This window comes from Rhinichthys klamathensis, unplaced genomic scaffold, assembly GCF_029890125.1.
Source record: "Rhinichthys klamathensis goyatoka isolate OS25496 unplaced genomic scaffold, OSU_Roscu_1.1 h1tg000140l_1, whole genome shotgun sequence".
Classification (NCBI taxonomy): Eukaryota; Metazoa; Chordata; class Actinopteri; order Cypriniformes; family Leuciscidae; genus Rhinichthys; species Rhinichthys klamathensis.
In genome coordinates, this window is record NW_026606675.1 from 2,573,320 (window position 1) to 2,596,350 (window position 23,031).

At 43.2% G+C, this 23,031-nt stretch overlaps 1 protein-coding gene across 1 annotated transcript; it reads right to left on the reverse strand.

The window, feature by feature from the left end:
• Window positions 1-555: 555 nt before the first annotated feature.
• On the reverse strand, window positions 556-22,747 carry pex1 (peroxisomal biogenesis factor 1). Its single transcript, XM_056257659.1, has 24 exons — window positions 22,531-22,747; window positions 22,269-22,403; window positions 21,652-21,735; window positions 21,087-21,201; window positions 20,310-20,995; window positions 20,018-20,137; window positions 19,808-19,931; window positions 19,626-19,726; window positions 19,457-19,548; window positions 18,658-18,790; window positions 17,702-17,798; window positions 17,423-17,593; window positions 17,181-17,335; window positions 14,261-14,447; window positions 14,024-14,184; window positions 6,379-6,513; window positions 6,233-6,297; window positions 6,009-6,151; window positions 4,721-4,824; window positions 4,433-4,609; window positions 3,628-3,858; window positions 2,316-2,510; window positions 882-1,012; window positions 556-801 (listed from the first exon to the last, which is right to left on the reverse strand). The coding sequence occupies exons 1-24, from the start codon at window positions 22,636-22,638 to the stop codon at window positions 717-719; spliced, it is 3,735 nt and encodes a 1,244-aa protein (XP_056113634.1). The 5' UTR covers window positions 22,639-22,747; the 3' UTR covers window positions 556-716.
• Between the last annotated feature and the right edge of the window lie 284 nt (window positions 22,748-23,031).

Sequence of the window (23,031 nt, forward strand, 5' to 3'; positions counted from 1 at the left end):
AGGAGAACTCCGATCCTGGGGTTCTGCAGATGTCAGTTATTCACAGAATTAGCTGGAGGCCTTTACGGATCATAAAAAAGAAGATTATACTCTTATACAAAGAGAAGGACACAGATGTCTTTGAATACAGATTGAAAAGTATCCATGCAGGACTTTTTTAACACGCCAATTGGCTTTCGGATAGTGGGAATATACTGCCACCAACTGGTTATGGTAAGAATCCCTTGATACTGATGCTAGAGAAACTTCAAACAGCAACAACATTGTCACATAAAAAAAACACTAATTAGCATTCAAATGAATTATTTACTATCTCTAGGTATTCTCTTTTTTTCGATATACAGCATTTTCAGTTATACTGAGACATGTGCAATGTATCTGAGGCACTGAAGAAATTAAACAGCCATCATATTCAAGAAGAATGTCATTTATTAAAAAGTTAATTAATTACATATTTAATGTATATATACACACATTTGTTGTCTTTACATTATATTGCCTACAGCATCTAAGCAAATTTAGCAAACACATCACTTGATCAAAATAAATTTTTTGATACATCCCTCTAATTAACATTAAAACATTGAAAGTATGCATTTGCTCTTGAGGAGAAAAGTAGAAAAGCCCAGAATGTGTGATACAAACCGAGTCGATCGTATCACACAAAAATTCACCTTCTAATGCCCTGAGCTGTATTAATTTATGCGAGGCTCTCATTAAGCCAAGGTCACCCGCTGACCTGCTTTTAATGAAGCAGTTCTCTGAGACTTGCCTTCCTTGGAGGCTCCGAAAGACTCATATCTGCATAACGGAAGGAGAAAAATTCAGCAATGCAGTGGTGTGAATTGTGTAATTGAAATGTGTAAAAACAGTGCACTCACAGTTCAGTGTATCTCCTCCAGTCTTCTCTGCTGACAGACGCTCTAGTGTTAGCCAAAGCGGTGGTCAGGTGAGTTTGGCATATGAGAGAGCCAGGCTTACTGGGGCCAGTCTGCACCAGAGAGGATTCATCCTATGAACACAAAAGAACAGCAGATCTCATCTACTGAGCAGCTACACACTCTAACACAGTCTTCTGTCTGGATGGATGGATGAATGGATGGGAAAACTATATAGATAGAATGATGGATGGACAGGAAAACTATATAGGTAGAATCATATGTAAAGATGGATGGATGGGAAAACTATATAGATAGAATCATAAATGGATGGATGGATGGAGGGATGGGAAAACTCACTGAATGGATGGATGGATGGAAAACTAGAGGGATATAGCAATGCATAGGAAAATGGATGGATGGATAAAAAACTAGATGGATAGAATGATGGATGGGAAAACTAGATAGAATCATGGATGATGGATGGAATAACAACAGATAGAATCATAGATGGATGGGAAAACTATATAGATAGAATCATGGATGGATGGGAAAACTATATAGATAGAATCATGGATGGATGGATGGGATAACAACATAGATAGAATCATAAATGGATGGATGGGATAACAACATAGATAGAATCATAAATGGATGGATGGGATAACAACATAGATAGAATCATAAATGGATGGATGGATGGATGGGAAAACTATATAGATAGAATCATAAATGGATGGATGGATGGATGAATGGGACAGCTAGAGGGATATAGCAATGGATGGGATCATGGGAAAACTCACTGAAAGGATGGATGGATGGGAAAATTAGATCATGGATAAATGTAGGGGAAAATTCGATGGATGAATGAATTGGAAAACTAGATAGAATGATGAATGGATAAATGGATGATGGATGGATAGGTATAAAAACAAAAAGATATAACATGTAGGTCAACAACTGATCAATTCTGGGTATAAAACGAAAAGACAGGAAAACTAGTTATTTAAATTGATGGTTCGCCCTCAGATCACTTGGACGTGGCTGTGTTTACAAGAGGTAAAAACGATATAAATACTGTTCGTTTTCTCACCGCTCGTTTCGTGTCTTAGGCCATCAATGTGTACTTACATTTACGAGTCATTAAATCATGTTTAATTTGGACTTCTCTGTGCATGCTCTTTGAGGAAGTTACCATAGACCTGCATTATATGACTGACAGACAAGAACGGTTTGACCTAAAAATATCAAAATTGAAACTACTGCGGAAACAAAGACACCTACATCTTGGATGCCCTTGAGGTAAGCTAAAACATACCAAAAATTTATTTCAAAGTGAACTATCCCTTTAAATAACTAGTTTTCCTGTCTTTTTGGGTTTTTTTACCCATCCATCCATCATCCATAGATGGACGATGTATGAGGAAGGCAACTGACCGTGTTTTTGCGGTAACTGTTCTTAACGCTGCTGACTTCTGCTCGGAGGCGTTCTGACTGCTCATGGGTCAGTTCCTGAAAGCCATCTTGCAGACAGGACATAAAAAGGGGGGCATGACAGGAGCTTGGATCCCTCATTGACGCCCCCGTTAGGTCGGGGGCAGTCGAATTGGCTCCAGACAGGTACTGAGAATTCTGGGAGCAGAACAGAATGTGAGAGTCTCATAAGAAGCTCAAAAGTATTCAATTATCATAGTAGTTGGAATGACATATAATCAATTATTTTTAAAGGGGTCATATAATGGTACATGCACTTTTACAAGTTGATTGTACTGAAATGTGTGTTGGCAATGCCTGTACACAACTATCATAAAATAATAAAAATCCATCCAGTGTTTTTGTTTTAATCTCCTTATATGTTTTCCCCTGCCTCAAATCAAGCCGTTCGACGTCACACGGTCGGAAGCCCCTCCCACGATTGTTGATTGACAGGAACGTTTCAACACAGACCCGTCCTCGCTCGTGAGCGAGCTGTCAATCATAGTCTGCGCGGACCGGCGCGGTCATTGTTGATATGCTGGAGCACTGTCTATGAGCAGAATGGCGTCTAAGCGATTGTGGTGTTCTGTTCTTGGGTGTAATAACGAACACAGCAGTCATTTTAATGTTCCTAAATCCGAACCGCTGAAGACGCAGTGGCTGTGTTTGTTTTCGAAGGGAATATTCCCCACGAGCAACGTCAATGCTCTCATGTTTGCGCGAATCATTTCTCACCAGACTGCTTTATAAACGAGGATCAGTAAAAAGCTGGATTTGCTAAGAAGCTGCTCATGAAAAAAGGATCGGTACCAGCTATTCGTGTTCCTGCTGAACCTCCAGAAGAACTGAAGTGAGTGTAACGTTTTATTAAACTTTATATTAATATTTATCTTAATCTTTGCAAATCGCTATCTTTACGCTTCACAATAAATGCGTCTAAGGTTTACACTTAGGGTACATTACGGCATGTTTTCTATGTATGATGTTCTCAATATAATTCATAATCCCACGTTTATACTGAACAACGCGTTATGGTTATTGTGTTACAAACGGTGTACGCACAGAACAGAGAGGCGGGGTGAGCAAAGCTCATTATCATTTAAAGGCATATGCACTGAAACGGCGGGCGTGTTTTCTTACAATACTAATGAGAATTTTTAATTAAAGTATATTACAAACTTTTAATTTAGACCCTAAAGAATCATATTAGCTTGTACAAAAATGGCATTATATGACCCCTTTAAATATAACATTTGTAAATTTAGAGTCTCACCAATTCAGATAGAGACTGGTTATCCATTTCAGACTCAAAGGAGCTGCCAAAGTAAAGGCGCCAGATGTTGTGACGTGGGTCCTCAGGAGGGAGTTCACTGGGGTCCAGCAGAACCATAGAGTGCTCCAGCCCTGCGTCCCCCTCTCCAGCTGAGTCATCTGACCCGCTGCTGTGGTTCAGGAAGATCAGGGACGAGAGGCTGACATCACTGTCTGACCCTGAGCCCAGATCCTATAAAACAGCAGAGAGAGTCTGATTCACACACGAGCTGTACATTTAGCACTGATGTACTGACTACTTTTTATATCATTTCTAAATCTAGTGTAGTTGTAGACTGACATATCGACAAGCCCAGTTATTGACCATTTTGAGATTATCAGCGCTGATCACTTGGACAATTGTATATTGTATTTATATAAATATTTTGGAGTGAATTTTGTGTACATGTTAATTTCAACACATATGAGCATGTCTTGATTGTATATGACAGTTGAAATACATATGAATTGTGTATTTACATATATCACAGAAATAAATTACATTTTAAAATATATTAAAATAGAATACAGTTATTTTAACTGTAATTAAATAAATGTAGACTTGGTGAGCAAGAGTCTTCAAAAACATTTCAAAATCTTACTGACCCGAAAATTTTGAACATTATTGTATATGTTGACCACTGGCCACTGGTCTTTAGATATGGGCATCAGCCACAGCCACTGAAAAACCCATGTAGGTCAACCACTGATCATGTGGTTCGAGTGATATATGTATGGGTCAATGTTTGAGTTTGTGTGTAACACACATGCAGAAGGTTGGGCCCCAGGCTGCTATGGATGGCCTCTAGCTGAGCGTTATAGAGAAGGGCCTTCAGGTCGGCTCCAGTGAACAGCTCTGTTGCCACAGCAATCTGCTCCAAGTCCACATCTGCAGCCAGCGGCACAGAATGAGTTAAAGCCCTCAGGATCTCCAGTCGTGACTCCTGAAGGACAGATATGTATCAGTGAATTAATAGTGAAGATCTTTTAGGTGTAAAGATGGTGTAAAATTATCTTTAGGTGTAAAACCGATGTGCGCCAGACAACATGCTGACCCGATCAGGAGGAGGGCAATAGAGAGACTTGTCCAGTCGCCCAGGTCTCAAGAGAGCAGGATCAATCAGGTCAGGACGACTGGTGGCAGCCAACACATACACCCCTGGAAATAAAAAACTATGCAGAGATCTTCTCACAAATACAACAATGCAATCTTCCAAATATCAAAAAAAGAAAATCTCAAGTCACATAATTGGCTTTGCTCTACAGTCTCAGTCTTGGTGTTTTTGTGGCAAAACAAATTGTTTTTTAAATGTAGAATTAGATGGTGGCAAGATAACTTGTATAAGTTAATCTACTGATTTTGATGATGTTGCTACAGTATAAGCAATAATCACAGCAGAATTAAAAGCATGAAACTGAAACTTCGCACAAGTGTCCTCGAATGAACACTACATGCTAACATGAGGCACTTGGGTAGTTGACATACAATTTCAAGCAGTTTCAACAGTGTGATGGTGGTGTGCTACTGTATACAATAATTTTTTCCCAGTTGTAATATAATTATACAGTTTTTATTAGAATACCTTTTATGTTTTTAAAAAATTAATTTGTCACACTACAGGACTACTGAGCAAAAGATTGATTTAAAATGTTGAAAAACTTGGTGACTTTACCATATACATACACTACCATTTAAAAGTTTGGGGTCAGTAAGAAGAAAAATAGAAATTAATAATTTTATTTAGCGAGGATGCATTATTATTTTTGATCAAGTGACAGTAAAGACATTTATAATGTTACATAAGATTTCTATTTCAAATAAATACTTTTGAACTGTCTATTCATCAAAGAGTCCTGACAAAAATATTAACCAGCACTGTTTTCAACTTTGAGAAAATTAGAAATGATTCATGAGTACCAATTCAGCATATTAGAATGATTTCTGAAGGATCATGTGACACTGAAGACTGGAGTGATGATGCTGGAAATTCAGCTCTGCCATCACATGAATTAATTACATTTTAAAGTATATTAAAATATTTTTTTTTTATTTTAAATTGTAAAACATTTTACAATATGACTGTTTTTACTGTTATTTTTGACTTAATAAATGCAGCCTAAATGCAAGAGAATTCTTTCAAAAAGATAATCTTACCAACCCCAGACTTTTGAACGGTAGTGTATATATGAACCTTAACCTAAAATCTGCTTTTACATTTTATTTGTCAACTACCCACTTACTCACAGATCAACAAACTAAGACCATGAAGCTGGTCAAAACGGAACAACCTCAGGTTGAACCCAGGTAAAAGTGTGAGCATTTGATCTTCAATCCTGATGTACCTGTCAGTCCCTCCACTCCATCCAGCTGAGTAAGTAGCTGATTAACCACACGGTCAGTGACCCCTGTGTTGTCATGGCCTCTTCGAGGGGCCAGAGAGTCAAACTCCTCAAAGAACAGTATGCACGGCTTAGCTTGTTGAGCCCTGCAGCAACACAGACACACATTTGGTGATGACTTTAGTAAACTGCTACTATATTTCATATAGAAGAGCATTCAGACAGACCTCTGAAACACATCTCTAACTGCCTGCTCACTGGCACCAATATACTTGCTGAGGAGTTCGGGACCCTGGAGAAACACATAGGACTTATCCATACATCAGGACATTCAAATCTGATGTCAATACACATACTGTACACTTTCCCTTACCTTGATGCTGATGAAGTTCATGCCGCTCTCTTTGGCCACAGCTCCAGCTAGTAAAGTCTTGCCTGTTCCAGGAGCGCCAAAGAGCAGCACACCAGAGCACTGACGCATGGGAAGACTGGAGAAGAGCAGCGGGTACTGGACACAACATGACACATCAGACTATTACTTCAACCACACATGAATAGGGATATATAATGGAAAGGCTTTGGTTAAAAAGAATAAGGGAACTCTATGTCTGTCCCAGTCCTTATGATCACTGGTAAATGGTTTCTGTCGCAGAAATCAATTTATAGATATAGATGAATTCATATTTTGAATTAGTAGATTTAAACAATTATACTTGGTGTCTCCAATAACATTAAAAATATGACCTGAGCAGTGTTATTTTACTATTATTGATATAGTTTCATTTTTTTTTCATTTTTTTTTTTTCTGTTTAAAGTATTTGTTATAACTTTAATTTTTTTTAAACTTTTAGTAACTTCGTTGGGTTTTTTGTCATTTTTATTATTATTTTTAAACTGTGTCTATATAGTTCCCTTTCGTTGTCACTCCGAGTTCCGTCGGATGACGACGAATGGGGGTTTCGCTTAGAAGCCAATCAACTTCAAATACTTCAAAACGAGCCAATGGCAAAGAAATGCCATGGGTCTGCGGAATTTGCATAGCGTAACTCCGCCTCACCTCGTGAGTATATAAGGAGAACGCTGGCAGCAAACCGGCATGTTTTCGCTTTGGAGCCAAGTTAATCCTTCGTTCCACAAGCCATTCCTGAAATTGTCAGTTCTTCAAACGAGCAAGATTCTCTGGTGTTGGTGTGACGGCGATCTTCGGCGAGCGCGCACTTCCTGCTTATCTGTCTGTGGTTCGACAGCGAGTGTGTTTCTCCCCGAGCGCTTCAACACAATCAGGTTTCTTTTTCTCACAAAAGAGCTTGCACGTGGCACGTCTTTTTAAAGATGCCTCGCCCGTGCACTTCTGGTTGCGGTAGGCTGGTTGACGACTCTGATGGGCACGGGTGCTGCATAGTGTGTTTGGGCATTGATCACGCTAGAGCAGCACTCGTGGATGACTCATGTTCTCTCTGTGGGAACATGACCATCGCAGCATTACGGTCAAGACTCGGTGATCTCGCAAGAGTGAGGGTCCCCTCATCCACACCCCGATCTACTGACTCTAGAAATAGAGCTAGTACTTCGGCTGGTGGCCAGGGTGATCTGAGGGTGACGGTTTGGAACCAAGCGCCGACTATCAGTCCGTGCCCAGCCGCACCCTCTCCAATGCTGCAACCCGTGAGTGTTCAGGGGATTCCGGCGAGATCATCTTCGGGTGTCCCGCGGGTTTCCTTTGGCGCTCCAGAGGAAGATGCCATGTCTATTGCAGCATCACAAGGTGGGTCTGAGTCTGCTGGAAGTGAAGACTCATCACAGCTGCCGCCTTCGGGTGTGACTACAGTTGTGCCAGAGTCAGATCCAGAGATGACGGCCATGCTGTCTCGAGCCGCCGCGAGCATCGGGTTAGAGTGGAACCCTCCGCCCTGCCCCGAGCGCTCGCGGCTGGATGATTGGTATTTGGGTCAGGCTGCGGATCCCCGTCCCCGTCAGGCCCCGATACCTTTCTTCCCGGACGTGCATGATGAAATCTCGAAGTCCTGGAAGACTCCCATGTCTTCCCGCGACCGCTCGATGATTTCATCCGCCTTTCCTCCCCTCGATGAGGCCGCTGCCCGTGGGTACACTGGGCTTCCCCCGGTCGAACGCTCTGTTGCGATGCAACTGTGTCCTCAGAGCGCTTCGTCTCGTGGTGAGCCAAAGCACCCATCCAAAGCCTGTAGGTACTCGTCTACGTTAGTGGCGAAGTCCTACAGAGCTGCGGGACAGGCAGCCACCTCTTTGCATGCCATGGCCATTCTGCAGGTCTACCAGGCCCAGATGCTCAGGGACATGCACGAGGGTAGGACAGACCCAGGGCTCTTCAATGAGCTGCGCGCCGCCACCGACCTTGCTCTCCGAGCGACGAAGGTGACCGCACGCTCCCTGGGTTTGGTGATGTCCACAGCCGTGGTCCAGGAGAGACATCTATGGCTCAATCTTGCCGATATGAAGGATGCCGAGCGGTCCCGGCTGCTCGACACCCCCATATCGCAAGATGGCCTTTTCGGCGGTGCAGTCGAGGACTTTGCCCAACAGTTCTCGACTGCGCAGAAACAGACTGAGGCTATCAAGCATATTCTGCCCCGACGGCCCGCTGCTGCCTCCACCCAGCCGACCGGGCAGAGTACTCAGTCTGTTCGCCGCCGAGGGCGCCCTCCTGCGACTCCCGCCCCTCCCGCCCGGCCCAAGCAGCAGCCTCCACCCGGGCCCGGTCGCGGAGGAAGTCGCAAGAGGGCGCCCCAGCCCTCTCCAGCCCCGCCCCCCGCTAAACGCCGGGCCAAGCGGCGCTCCTGAGACGGGCTGCTCAGGGATGACGTGTTTTTCTCAGGAGGTGGTTGCAGGACCACTCCTTCCCCCGGTGGAGGGCCGGGGGAGAATCTTTTGTTCTCCACTCCCCGCTGCTCACCCACGGGTGGGCAGTACCCTAATGTGGTTAAAGAAAGAAATAACACGTTCATCCCTGAGCACACAGAGTTCTTGGACGACACGGTGCGCCGCCCCCGGGCCGTGCACCCCTCGTCCTCCTCTGTCCCAGAGCCGGATGACAGTGCGTGCCGTCCCCGGACCGCACCACTCTCATCCCCCTCTGTCGCCAGACCCCTGGCAGAGCAGACCCCCGTGGAACGTTCGTCCTTCCCTGGTCTCCTCTGTCAGGGCGCGGTTCATGACTGCACCCCCACATCGGGCCGCTATGCCGTCCACGTCTGGGTCAGTCATACCGCCTAGCTGCCCCACCGACGGGAAGTCTGTGGTTCGCATGACCCCGCTGGTGCAGTCCTTGGGAGCTTGGTTAGAGCTTCCCAACCTGTCCCGCTGGGTCGCACGAACGATCAGGCTCGGCTACGCGATTCAGTTCGCGCGGTCTCCTCCCCGCTTCAGGGGAGTCCGCTCCACTTTGGTCGGTGGCAATGCCCCTATCATGAGAGCGGAGGTTGCTACCCTGCTGGCGAAGGGTGCGATCGAGACTGTCCCTCCAGCCGAAATGAGGTCCGGGTTTTACAGCCCCTACTTCATTGTCCCGAAGAAAACCGGTGGGTTACGGCCAATCCTGGACCTGCGCGTATTGAACCGCTCCCTTCACAGGCTGCCGTTCAAGATGCTCACCGCCAAACGCGTTTTCGAATGTGTGCGGCACCAGGATTGGTTTGCAGCGATCGACCTGAAGGACGCCTACTTTCATGTCTCCATTCTCCCTCGACACAGACCGTTCCTACGGTTTGCTTTCGAGGGACAGGCATATCAGTACGCAGTTCTCCCATTCGGGCTAGCCCTGTCCCCTCGCGTCTTCACGAAGGTCGTCGAGGCAGCCCTTGTTCCCCTCCGGGAACACGGGGTTCGCATTCTGAACTATCTCGACGACTGGCTGATTCTAGCTCACTCTCGAGATCAGCTTTGCGAACACAGGGATTTGGTACTCCGCCATGTAGCCCGTCTGGGCCTTCGGGTCAACTGGGAGAAGAGCAAACTTTGCCCCGTGCAGAGGATCTCTTTTCTCGGTATGGAGATCGACTCGGTCGCCATGTCCGCGCAGCTTACGAGCGAGCGCGCGCAGTCACTGCTGACTTGCCTGAGACAGTTCGAGGGCAAGAGTGCGGTTCCACTGAAACTCTTTCAGAGGCTCCTGGGGCATATGGCATCTGCAGCCGCGGCAACGCCGCTCGGATTGCTTCATATGAGACCGCTTCAGCTTTGGCTTCGCGACCGAGTCCCGAGGTGGGCATGGCAACACGGCACGCTCCGAGTACCAGTTACTCCGACCTGCCGTCAGACCTTCACCCCGTGGGGGAACCTCAGCTTTCTACGGGCAGGAGTGCCTCTGGAACGAGCTTCCCGGCATGTTGTTGTAACGACAGATGCCTCCACCACGGGCTGGGGTGCCATGTGCAATGGACGTGCTGCCGCGGGCTCCTGGACAGGACCCCACCGCTTATGGCACATCAATTGCCTCGAGTTGCAGGCTGTACGTCTTGCTCTGCGCCGCTTCCGGGCCGTGCTCAAGAATCAACACGTACTAGTCCGAACAGACAATACCGCCACTGTAGCGTACATCAACCGTCAAGGTGGTCTGCGCTCCCGCCGTATGTCGCAACTCGCCCGCCACCTCCTCTTATGGAGTCAGAAGCATCTGAGGTCGCTTCGAGCCATTTACATCCCTGGAGCCCTGAACTGTGCAGCCGACGAGCTGTCACGGCTTCAGCCCCTCCCCGGAGATTGGCGACTCCATCCCCAGACGGTTCAGCTGATTTGGGACCAGTTCGGGGACGCACAGATAGATCTGTTTGCCTCTCACGACTCGACCCATTGCGCCCAGTATTATTCCCTGACCGAGGGCACGCTCGGCACGGATGCTCTGGCGCACAGCTGGCCGCGGGGCCGCAAATATGCGTTTCCCCCAGTGAGCCTTCTTGCGCAACTCCTGCGCAAGGTCAGGGAGGACGAGGAGCAGGTCACTCTGGTCGCGCCGTACTGGCCCACCCGGACCTGGTTCTCCGAACTTGTACTCCTCGCGACAGCACCTCCTTGGCCGATTCCTCTGAGGAAGGACCTCCTTTCTCAGGGACGGGGCACCCTATGGCACCCTCGTCCCGATCTGTGGAACCTCCACGTGTGGCTCCTGGACGGGACGAGGCAGGTTTGAGTACCCTGCCACCAGCGGTGGCGGCTACCATCACTTCCGCTAGAGCGTCGTCCACGAGACACCTCTATGCGTTGAAGTGGAACCTCTTCGTCAGCTGGTGCTCTTCTCGCCGAGAAGAGCCCCGGAGTTGTTCGATCAGTGTTGTGCTTTCCTTTCTTCAAGAAGGGTTGGAGCGAAGGCTGTCTCCCTCCACCCTTAAGGTCTATGTAGCCGCTATTGCCGCACAGCACGACCTTATAGAAGGTAAGTCTTTGGGGAAGCATGACCTGATCGTCAGGTTCCTGAGAGGAGCGAGGAGACTGAATCCTCCTCGCCCTCCTCTCGTACCCTCTTGGGACCTCGCAGTGGTCCTAACTGCCCTGCGTAGTGCTCCCTTTGAGCCTTTGCAGTCAGTCGAGCTAAACTTCCTATCTATGAAGACAGCGCTTCTGACTGCATTGGCCTCCGTTAAGAGGGTGGGGGACCTGCACGCATTCTCCGTTGACGAAGCGTGCCTAGAATTCGGGCCGGGCTATTCTCACGTGATCCTGAGACCCCGGCTTGGATATGTGCCCAAGGTTCCTACCACTCCCTTCCGGGACCAGGTGGTGAACCTGCAAGCGCTGCCCCCGGAGGAGGCAGACCCAGCCTTGGCACTGCTCTGTCCAGTACGTGCTCTTCGCATCTATGTAGACAGAACGCAGTGTTTCAGGACCTCAGACCAGCTCTTTGTCTGTTATGGTGGGAAGCTGAAGGGAAAGGCTCTTTCCAAGCAAAGGTTGTCTCACTGGATAGTGGACGCCATTGCTTTGGCATACCAGCAGCAAGGTCGACCGTGCCCCCTTGGTGTGACTGCCCACTCCACCCGGAGTGTGGCATCCTCTTGGGCTCTAGCGCATGGCGCCTCGCTAACAGACATCTGCAGAGCTGCAGGCTGGGCGACACCTAACACATTCGCCAGATTCTACAATCTCCGAGTGGAGCCAGTGTCCTCTCATGTACTCGCTTCAACCAGCTAGTACCGGACCCGCTCAGGTGTCTTCGCTTGCTCGCCACTCCACTCCACGGACTGGATACGTGCGATATTCTCCTCAGGTGAGCTTCTCCGAAAGCCCTGAGTTCCTCCAGCACTCCTGACGTCGGCGCCAGTGTCTCTTGCCTGCGCGTCGGCTAGGTGCCTCCCGTGTGCATGGTACCTCCCGGAGCTACCCCCACATGTGTATTCCCACTGTAAGCCTCTCTGAGCATGTGTCTTTCCCTTGGCAAGCCACCTTGCCACCCCTGGGGTTGAAATATTCCACCTGCGGCTGGACACCCCAGTGATTCCCCATATGCATCCCTCGGGTCATATGTGTATTCTTAAGTCCCCCCCTCTGGGTTGGCAGTAATTGCATACTTCCCTAAGATCTGGGATATGCTCCCCAGTGTACCTTGGTATTCCTGTGTTAAATAGGAGTCCTTCGTCCGTGCTAGTCTCACGACAGGGATCTCAGATTTACGCAGGGCACTGGAAGACAGCTGAGAAATGGCGTGATTAGACTGGTATCCCCATTCGTCGTCATCCGACGGAACTCGGAGTGACAACGAAAGGGAACGTCTCGGTTACGGATGTAACCCTCGTTCCCTGAGTAGGGAACGGAGACGTTCCGTCTTCCTGCCACTTCCGCTGTACCGCGGGGATCGCCTGAACTCAGGTTGGCTCCTCAGCGAAGAAACATGCCGGTTTGCTGCCAGCGTTCTCCTTATATACTCACGAGGTGAGGCGGAGTTACGCTATGCAAATTCCGCAGACCCATGGCATTTCTTTGCCATTGGCTCGTTTTGAAGTATTTGAAGTTGATTGGCTTCTAAGCGAAACCCCCATTCGTCGTCATCCGACGGAACGTCTCCGTTCCCTACTCAGGGAACGAGGGTTACATCCGTAACCGAGACGTTTTTATTAATTTTAATGTATTAGTTTTAAGTTTATTAAGATTGTTATTTTAGTGTTTGAAGTAAAACTAAATGAAAAAGAGAAACATTTCCTTGGCATCTAGTTCTTTAAAAACATTTTTTTTTTTTTTTCAGTTAGCGTTTATTTAGTTTTTTATGGTTTTAGTATTAGTTAATGATAATGACACTGATTTGAGAACAGACAGACCAGTATTGTCATCCTGACTTGTTAGGAACACAAGCACTCACAAAAAAAATACTCTACAGCAGAGCAAAACTCGAAATATTTTGATTCAAATCAATTCCATGAAAAAAAAAATGTTAGTCAGTTCAGTTAGACACTTTTTAAACACACTCTTTAACACAGATTTTTAACCAGTCTAGTTCTATTCGCCAAATCTTCTTGCACATGAACTGTTTTTTATTTATTTAGAAAAGATGGTCTTAAGGCCCGTTCACACCAAGCACGATAACTATAAAGATAACGATAAAGATAACTATATATGCGTCCACACCAACGACTGATAACGGTCTTTTTATTCTAAGCACGCGCGCGCCCGCGCTGCGGTTTCAAAGTAGACCTTTAAATTAGAATGGATTCTGATTGGCTGTCAGTGTTTTATCGTTCGACAGCTGGAAAAAAATCGTTCTGAAAGTGATCCCAACGATATCGTTCCTCATATCTTTATCGTTATAGTTGTGGTGTGAACTCTGTTATTCTTTAATATGGAGAACGATTTTTAGAATTATTTCTTTATCGTTATCTTTATAGTTATCGTGCTTGGTGTGAACGGGCCTTTACACTGAAATGATTTTATTTGTTTATTTATTGTTATCTATTTGTACAGCACCTGAGCCCAATTTGGGTTTTAGATGTGCCCATCTTTTTTGTATTTTGATTCTTACACTGAAATGGACATTTTGTGCACAACAGCTGCCATACCTTAGCTGGCAGCAGTATGATGTCCATCAGGAGCTGACGTGCCTGATGAAGTCCCCCAATACGCTCCATGCCGGCCCCGGTGGGAGCCTGCAGCTGAGCCCCCCAGAGGGAGGGTGGGGTGAAGCCCTGAAGGGCCTGTCTGAAGTCCTTATAGCTCAAATCTGTAGAACCAGAAAACTTAGATTTCAGAAAAACAGCTGAATCATAGAAAGATATGAAATTAGATATAGCACTGGCCTTCAGAGTTGCCATTGTTTCTGCTGTGTAGAGTGTTGGCATGGATGGCCCTCTTGAGCAGCAGGTTCAGGTCTCGTGGCATGAAGCCCTCCGTTTCTTTGGCAACACTGTCCAGGTCAAGAGTAGTTTGACAGTCCAGGAAGTTCTTTTTGACTATCAAAGACCTCAGAATCTCAACCCTTTGAGCCTACAAAGAGAAAACATCCTTTTACAGTCATTTTCTTTTCTTTTCTTAAAAAAACCCCCACACATGCAGGAATAAAACTAAAATTCAACTAAAGATATACTTAAGTATATTTGATTGTGCTAAAGTGGAACTATTGCAAGTATACTTCAGGTACAAATATCTTGCATTTAAAGACTGATATTATACAGAGATCATACTATCCTTACTAATAGTGATATTAAAACACATTTTAGGCGTAATATTAAAAAAAAGTGAATTGTGCAATAAAGTAGTACTCCAAATAAAGTTCAATTATAATATTTATATCAGTAAATCTCAAGCGATATGTCAGTAAATATGTGAATGGTTTGTAGTTTACTTTTTTTCACTAGGGTAGTCTAGTAAAACAACAACATGTTTATTAGATCCTATACCAACTAAATTATTGAAAGAAGTGTTACCTATAGTGGAATATAATTAACTCATCTTTATCTTTACGTCATGTTCCAAGAATGTTCAAGCTGGCAGTTATAAAACCTCTTATTAAGAAACCACAATTAGATCCAAATAACCTAGCAAATTACAGACCCATCTCAAATCTTCCATTCATGTAAAAAATATTAGAAAAAGTTGTGTCCGCTGAACTCGGCTCTTTCTTGCAAGAAAACGACATCTATGAAAAGTTTCAGTCTGGATTCAGGCCACATCATAGCACTGAAACTGCGCTTGTTAGAATCACAAATGATTTACTTTTAGCTTCGGACCAAGGCTGTATCTCAGTACTAGTTTTACTTGATCTTAGTGCTGCGTTCGATACTACAGATCACACAATACTCTTAGATCGACTACAAAATTACACTGGTGTTCAAGGAGAAGCATTAAGCTGGTTCAGGTCATACTTATCTGACCGCTACCATTTCGTCTACTTAAATGGAGAAAAATCGATCATAACTTCGGTAAACTATGGAGTGCCGCAGGGATCTGTGTTAGGCCCTTTATTATTCTCAATATATATGCTGCCACTTGGTAATATTCTAAGGAAACATGGAATTAGTTTCCATTGTTATGCCGATAACACTCAAATATATATTTCATCACGGCCAGATGAATACGCTAAATTATCCAAATTGACAGATTGTGTTAAAGATATAAAAGATTGGATGACGCGTAATTTTCTTTTATTAAATCCAGACAAGACAGAGGTAATACTTATCGGTTCTAAAAACCGTCCACAAAACCTTTCACAGCACGACTTTAACATATTAGGATGCCCTGTTACTTTATCCGCTACAGTAAAAGACCTGGGTGTTACATTAGACTGCAACCTGTCTTTTGAAAAGCATATTTCATATGTTACAAAAACACCCTTTTTCCACCTTAGAAACATTGCTAAGCTACGTAATATGCTATCAGTCTCTGATGCAGAAAAGTTAGTTCATGCATTCATGACCTCGAGACTAGATTACTGTAATGCTTTATTAGCTGGTTGTCCTGCATCTTCAATAAACAAGCTACAGTTAGTCCAAAATGCAGCCGCTAGAGTTCTTACTAGATCAAGAAAATATGATCATATAACACCGATTCTATCATCACTTCATTGGTTACCTATAAAATTCCGTATTAATTACAAGGTATTGCTTTTGACTTATAAAGCTCTAAATGGTTTAGCTCCAGTCTATTTAACGGATCTTCTATCGCCCTATAATCCATCGTGCTCTTTAAGATCACTAAATTCAAGGCTTCTGGTCATTCCTAGGATATCCAGATCCACCAAAGGAGGGAGAGCATTTTCACATTTAGCTCCGAAGCTCTGGAATAGCCTTCCTGATATTGTTCGTTGCTCAGACTCGTTCTCCCAGTTTAAAACTAGACTAAAGACGCATCTATTTAGCCAGGCATTCATATACATTTTTTATCTTACAGTTACTGTAAATTCGGCCTCTACTTCATAAACGCCAGAGGAGAACTGGCCCCGACTGAGCCTGGGTTCTCCCAAGGTTTTTTTTTTCTCCATTGGGTCATCTGATGGAGTTTTAGGACACCATCGGGTCACTTGATGGAGTTTTTCGGTTCCTTGCCACTGTTGCCTTTGGCTTGCTCAGTTGGGGATATTCAAATTAAATGACCCATCATACCACTGATCAGCTCTACCAAACTTGGATGTCTTTTTTCAGTAATAAACAAACACTGTTAAGTTGTTTTGATTGATACTGTGAAGCAGCTTTGATACAATCTGTATTGTGAAAAGCGCTATATAAATATATTTGACTTGACTTGACTAGTCTTGAGTAGTCAGACTTTTTACTATAGGTATAAAGACTCGTTCACAGTGCAGCTTGTTCTGGCAGAGATTCAAACAGGAACATCACAAACTTTAGCAAATTCAGTGACTTTCTCATCTAAAAATCCCACCTTTGAAGTCCAAATGTTTTTGTTATATTGCGATAGGGCTTCATGATTAATCTAAAGAAAACTGAAATCGTGATATGGCTATGTATAAAAATTAAGACAGTAATAAATATAAGTATTATAATTTTAAAGTTTAAAATTATTGTTATTATTATTATTGTGGTTGTTGAATATAATTATATTTATAATTACTATAGTCATAATGATATATAACTCACAAAATTTTGGGCCAAATTGTGCAGCCCTGGAACTTTTTAAATCACATTTTAAATCACAATCGCAATTTTTTTCATTGATTCTTTTACCCAAATCATGTAGTCCTAGATTGCAGTTTCATGAACCCACCTGATCTGGTGTTTGGATCTTGCAAAAGCTTTGGAAGAAGTGTGAACCCTGCACCGCAGTCAGAATCTGATGAAGGGAATGTTCACTCTGTGCTGTGACCATCAGAGCTATGAGACTGGAGCGCACCACCATCTCATCCACCAAATCCCTCAGACCTGAGGAGAACACGCAAAGTAAAGACATCCATTAGATGATTCCTCACAGAGATTCATGTAGAGCCAGGCACATCTGTTATGTCTTACTCTGTGCTATGTGCTGCCGCAGTACGGCCTCTGGCCCATGCTCGTGCTCAGGTGAGGTCGCAGCACCGGTCACGTGATCCAAGTCATCCAGCAGGACCACTGAAGGCTGTCTCCAAACTGCCTGCTCGAAAACCTCTTCCAACCTCTGTCTGCTTTTGTCTGCTCTCTTACCTAACATTCATAATATTAATAATATTGATAAATATGATTGATAAAAGACAAAAATGTAATTAAGTTGGAATCCACATGAAAACAGGTCAGTCTAATATTCTTGCCTACCTTTTAGTGTTTTGCAGTCCACAACTTGAATGTGGACGTCCAGCTCTTCACTGGCCTTTCGACACAGCGCTCTAGATAGAGAAGATTTTCCACTGCCCTGTGGAGAAAAGCAAGAAATTGATCATGATTGTTATCTGGATTTCCAAAAAAGTCGCAAAATTTGACATCAGTGTAAAGTCATCAAGTGCATGGGAGCGATTGCTACATTTATCCATTCAACAATGTAGAATTTCAAACTACTTAGAACGCCACCTGAAGTCAGACTAACAGCAGAGATGTTTAACCCTGAATTTTGATGCAAATGAACACAACCATTCAAAAGTTTGAAGTCAGTATTTTTTTTAAGACATTAATACTTTTAGGATGCATTAAATTGTAAATACAAATGACAGTAAATACAGTACATTTATGTATGTTACAAAAGATTTCTATTTGAAATGAATGCTGTTCTTTTAAAATATTCATCAAAGAATCCTGAAAAAAAAAAACTCACATTTTCACAAAAATATTAAACAGTTGATAATAATCAGAAACGTTATTAGAACAGCAAATCAGCATATTAGAATGATTTCTGAAGCATCATGTGACACTTGTGTAAGACTGGAGTAATGATGCTGAAAATTCAGCTTTGCCCTCATAGGATTAAAAAACATTTTAAAATATATTAACATAGAAAACAGTTATTTTAAAATTGCAATAGTATTTCACAACAGTACTGTTTTTACTGTATTTTTGATCAAATAAATGCAGTCTTGTTGAGCATACTTATTTAAAAAACATAAAAAAATATTACAGACCGCAAACTTTTGAACGGTAGGACACCTGATCGTTATGATCTTAATAAATATTCTCGGTTGATAATCGTATACCTGCAAAAAATAATGACTTTCATAATATTTAGTACAAATATCCCACATCGTACTTTGAAAGGGCCATAGCATAAGCGTGAAGGTTACCTTTGCACCTGTGATGAGCAGAGCTCCACTCCTCAGTCCACGTCCTGTGGAGACCAGCTCACGCGACAGAGAACCTCCCATTAGAGCATGAGAGATGTGCTCGAAAGCAGACCTGCCGATGTCCTCTACCCCACTGAGCAAACAGATTCAACACTCACATACAACAAAGAAAAACTACACTGACTCAACAGAAAGTAAATGCTGTTTGCTATGGATATTAAAAAAATACATTGATATTAGAGCGGCACGATTCTGGATAAGTTGAGAATAACAAATATTTTTTTGTTTGTTTCAAATAGAGATTGCGATTCTCCCATGATTCTGAACAGACAACTAAAAAAAATAACATGTAATTTACTAGAGGTTCTGATTGGTTGAATCAGCGTTTTTGAATGAATCTCTTGAACGAATGATTCAATGACATGTTTTTAACATTCACTCTTGCGATAGGTGTTTTGCTCTATTTTGTCTACCATAGACATCAGCGTTTATATCCGAACTATAAACTTTCAGTTTTATCCCAGTACTTTTGCAATAATTTGTAACACAGAAATATGATACTGTGTGGTTGAAAAGACTATTTGTGAAGCTGCTTCATACCTATGCTTTCTCTGGGTCAGTGGCAACGGCACCGCAGATCTGAATTTTCTGGTGTGATGTTGTCAAAGGATTAATAGACATAGGAGAATTGTTGTCATTTAGAAATAAGATCGCATGGGTGTTTGAATCGAGATCTTTTAGCGAATAATCGTGCAGCTCTAATTGACATTTCCTCTTTTTAAAAAGAATACGAGCATACCCAAGAGAGCTGAGGGAGGGAAAGCCAAGATACAGATCTTCATTATCATCATCAGCGCCACTGTGGTCAGAATATTGTGGCTCTCTGACAATCTAAACAGAGATTGAGCTGGTTTGTTGAGCATGCATGAGAAGGAAAATTAATTTCCAAAAATGATATGTCTTTATACCTGCACGTCTGTTTTCTTTAGTAAACTGGATGATAGAAAGAACATCTCATCATCTTGCTGTTGCTCTGGTTTTAGCACAGTCAAGACAAACTCTTCTTTTCCTGAGAAGAGAAAAACACAGAATAGTCTGTAATAATTGTAAAATTAATGAAAACATACATGTTTATGGTTCTTCCTCACACCTTCAGCACAGGGTAAGAGAATGACATTAGTGCGTCCGGTCAGACAGGTCAAAGGTTGATGGCTCTGAGCATGCAGCCAGTTGAGGAATGCAGACTGAACATCTTCTTCTTTTTCACTTTCTGCCTGCAGACAAAAACAGGGAATAACTTTACAATACAATATTTTCATTACCTGACAACATAAAGCACTAGTCTGAAAGAAAATCTTACCAACGGTAGTAATGGGCGAACCATGACTGCTTCTGCTACTCTTGGCAATGACTTTAAAGGCTGAATCCTCACCGCCGAGTGAGGTTCAATCTTCAAATGCCTTTGCAGCACCTTTGGGATCTACAACAATAAGAAAATTTAACAAGATTTTTACTAGGGATGCACAATATATCTGTACTATATCGGTTATTAGCCTGTTTTCGTTTTTGTTTGTATTGGTTGGATCCAATATAAAGATTAAAGAATATTTCTATGAAACTCATATAACTGAACTGAAACTGTAATAACTTACCCAAACCTTCCCAGAGTAAATTTCTTCACATTTATGGAATTTCTGGTCTTCCAGCAGCCTTTTCATATTGTGACAAAGCATCCTGACCACAACAGCGTTCTCCTTACATTCCTCTGCGTCATTCCCTTTGTGAGGTCCATCTCTGATTTTCTTCTTCTCCATGGACTGCTTGACTTTCTCCCTGAGTTCTTTAGGAGAAAGGATCTTTGAAAGTCTACCGTATGTTAAGGCAGACTGCCCTGGATTCCAGTTCTCTTGTTCTTGCAGGTTCCATGGCAGTATATGGACATCTCCATGACATGAGCCTAAATGGCTGACAGAGCTAGGAGGAGTTCCACATGTTCTGAGGATACAGTCATTCAGGATGGTGGGAATTGTGGGAACTGTGAGATTCTCCTTTGCAGGCTCGAATCCTCTTGTAAACAAGTATCTAAACAAGCTTTTCAGATCAGCTATACCTCCCCAATGGCCTTCATTCTGACTCCCCAGATGACCACTGAGGGGTTCCCGATGGACGATTGAGCTGGAGGAAGACGTGACATCAACATTCTGGTGTTGTAGATGTTGACTTGGCTCCACTGATCGAGTTTGGTGGAGTTGTTCATTTCCTGGATGTAGTTTTGGAGAGACAACGAGCTCAGTGAACTGCTCCAGTCGGCCATAAGGAACAGATGGAGATAGGGATGCTAAAAATATAAGAATCATTAGTGTACAAGAATCAGCTCATACCCAATGACAACTTCAATGTGACAGACCTTTAAAATAGGGCAGACTGACCTATCCTGATATAGATGACGGTGTGCTGATCCACCCATACAGGGAACACACCGTCACTGAAGACCACTCGGATCTGATCCAGGAGTTGCTGTTCCAGAACAATGCTGTGCAGCTCCTGGAACAAAGTTCAATCAAATTTTTGACTGAAAAGGCATTCACAACCCATTTTTACTTGATCTAATGTATTTGTATAAAGTAAAAAAGGCGTTCAATGAAAATACATTTTATTGACTGGGTCATGAAATTTGAGTGTTTCATACCAAAATTGAGCCAGATGCAGATGTTTGCAGTGGATTGTGAAGGACTAACTTTGTTGTCCTTTTAGAATGATAAGCACTGATGAATTGTGCAAAATAAGACCAGTAATTTTATTATTTATTTATTTATACAGGTAAGTTGACCAGTAATGATTCATGAAAGAAAATTAGGTCCATTTAGATTTCAAGTAGGCTTTGAAAGATGTGTGATTTCGATTTATATGCATTATAATGGGGCATATACCACTATATATCAACTAAACATCTCCTTGGGACTGAAGACAGAAATGATGCCACTGTGGCCTCACCAGGATCTCCCAGTCATCTGGAGACAGAGGCTCTACGAACACCTGCTGCACTGACTGCACCTGATGACATGGCCGCAGATACCCCTAAAACACATCACAACCATGTTACATGTATCTACATCAGTGCTTCTCAACCTTTTTGACTCCAAGGCCCTTCATTGTCCACAGCAATATTCAAAGGCCTTGTGACTTTTACAGTTGGTCATGATTTAATTGATGAGGATTAAGGATAATTAAGCAGCATAATAATATTTTTACTCAAAATGTTTACCTGTTAAAATATTTTAGAGCTTGGCATAACTAGAAAAATGTATATTCATAAAAATGTATAAAAAATACCCATAGAGTTAATTAACATGACTTTTCCCCGTCTGGAAATAACACTTTTAAAATGAGGCATATATCCAGGTTTTTTCCATACAAAACTAAAAAAAAAGAAGAAATATTTTCAATTTTAGTTGTTTTATTTTAATTCTTGTTTTTTTCTTGTTTTAAATCCTTTTGAGGCCCACTTGTGGGCCCCTCGGTCCCTTGGTTGAGAACAACTTATCTACTACAACCATGCTACATCAAATCACTTCACAGTCATATGCAGCACATTTTAACCAGTGGCAAACCTGTTCCCCCTCCTTGAGCCCAAGTTTCTCTCCCAGCTGTCTGCTGATCTCAACTCGGTCCTCTGGACCTGAAGACCTGATCCAGCTGAGGAACACGGGTGCAGAAACACCCCATGACAGCTCCAGGATCTGGTTCTGACATCACATTAATGATACATGACTCTCAAAACATTCAGAACTTTATGGAAGGCAAACATACAGTACAGTGGCGGACTAATAAATAGCATTTTTATTATTATAAAGCAGCTAGCTAGACACGAACCTCATGAAGACAGAGATGAGTGGCGAAGTTTGATGACAGCTGAAGAAAGCAGTTCTTGGAGTTATTGAAGACCAGAGTGACAGGTTGAATCCCTTGGCTTCCCAACATTGCCTGCAAGGCTGCAAAAACCTCGCTCCTACTACAAAATTATACCTTATTGAAGTTAATCTGTGGTATTAAAGTCAGCATGCTAGAACTGTCAACATGAATTGCATGTCAGACATTAAAAGCCCACGGAGCGTGTCGATCAGCAATACAAGGGTCGTTTGAACGAACAGTTTCGATTAGCTGCGTCTGGCAGTGTTGCCAGATTTCAATCGCAAAACTAGCAACACACTATGGCAACACAGACTGATTAAAGCGATTTACCACATCAAAAATGATTCTGAAAATAATCCCCCCAAAAAACGCAACCCACGACTTATTTATTTTTATAAGTGAGTTTATTAATAAAGAAGCGGCAACACTCTTGCAACTGGACATTGATTTCAAAATAATTGC

Excerpts from the sequence above, each read along its gene's own strand:
- pex1 (XM_056257659.1), bottom strand. The coding sequence starts at position 22,638 with ATGTTGGGAAGCCAAGGGATTCAACCTGTCACTCTGGTCTTCAATAAC. Across the intron at positions 20,138-20,309 it reads TTTACTCTGGGAAGGTTTGG|ATCCCAAAGGTGCTGCAAAG; the intron begins GTAAGTTATTAC and ends TTATTGTTGTAG. Across the intron at positions 6,152-6,232 it reads GTTAGAGATGTGTTTCAGAG|GGCTCAACAAGCTAAGCCGT; the intron begins GTCTGTCTGAAT and ends GTGTTGCTGCAG.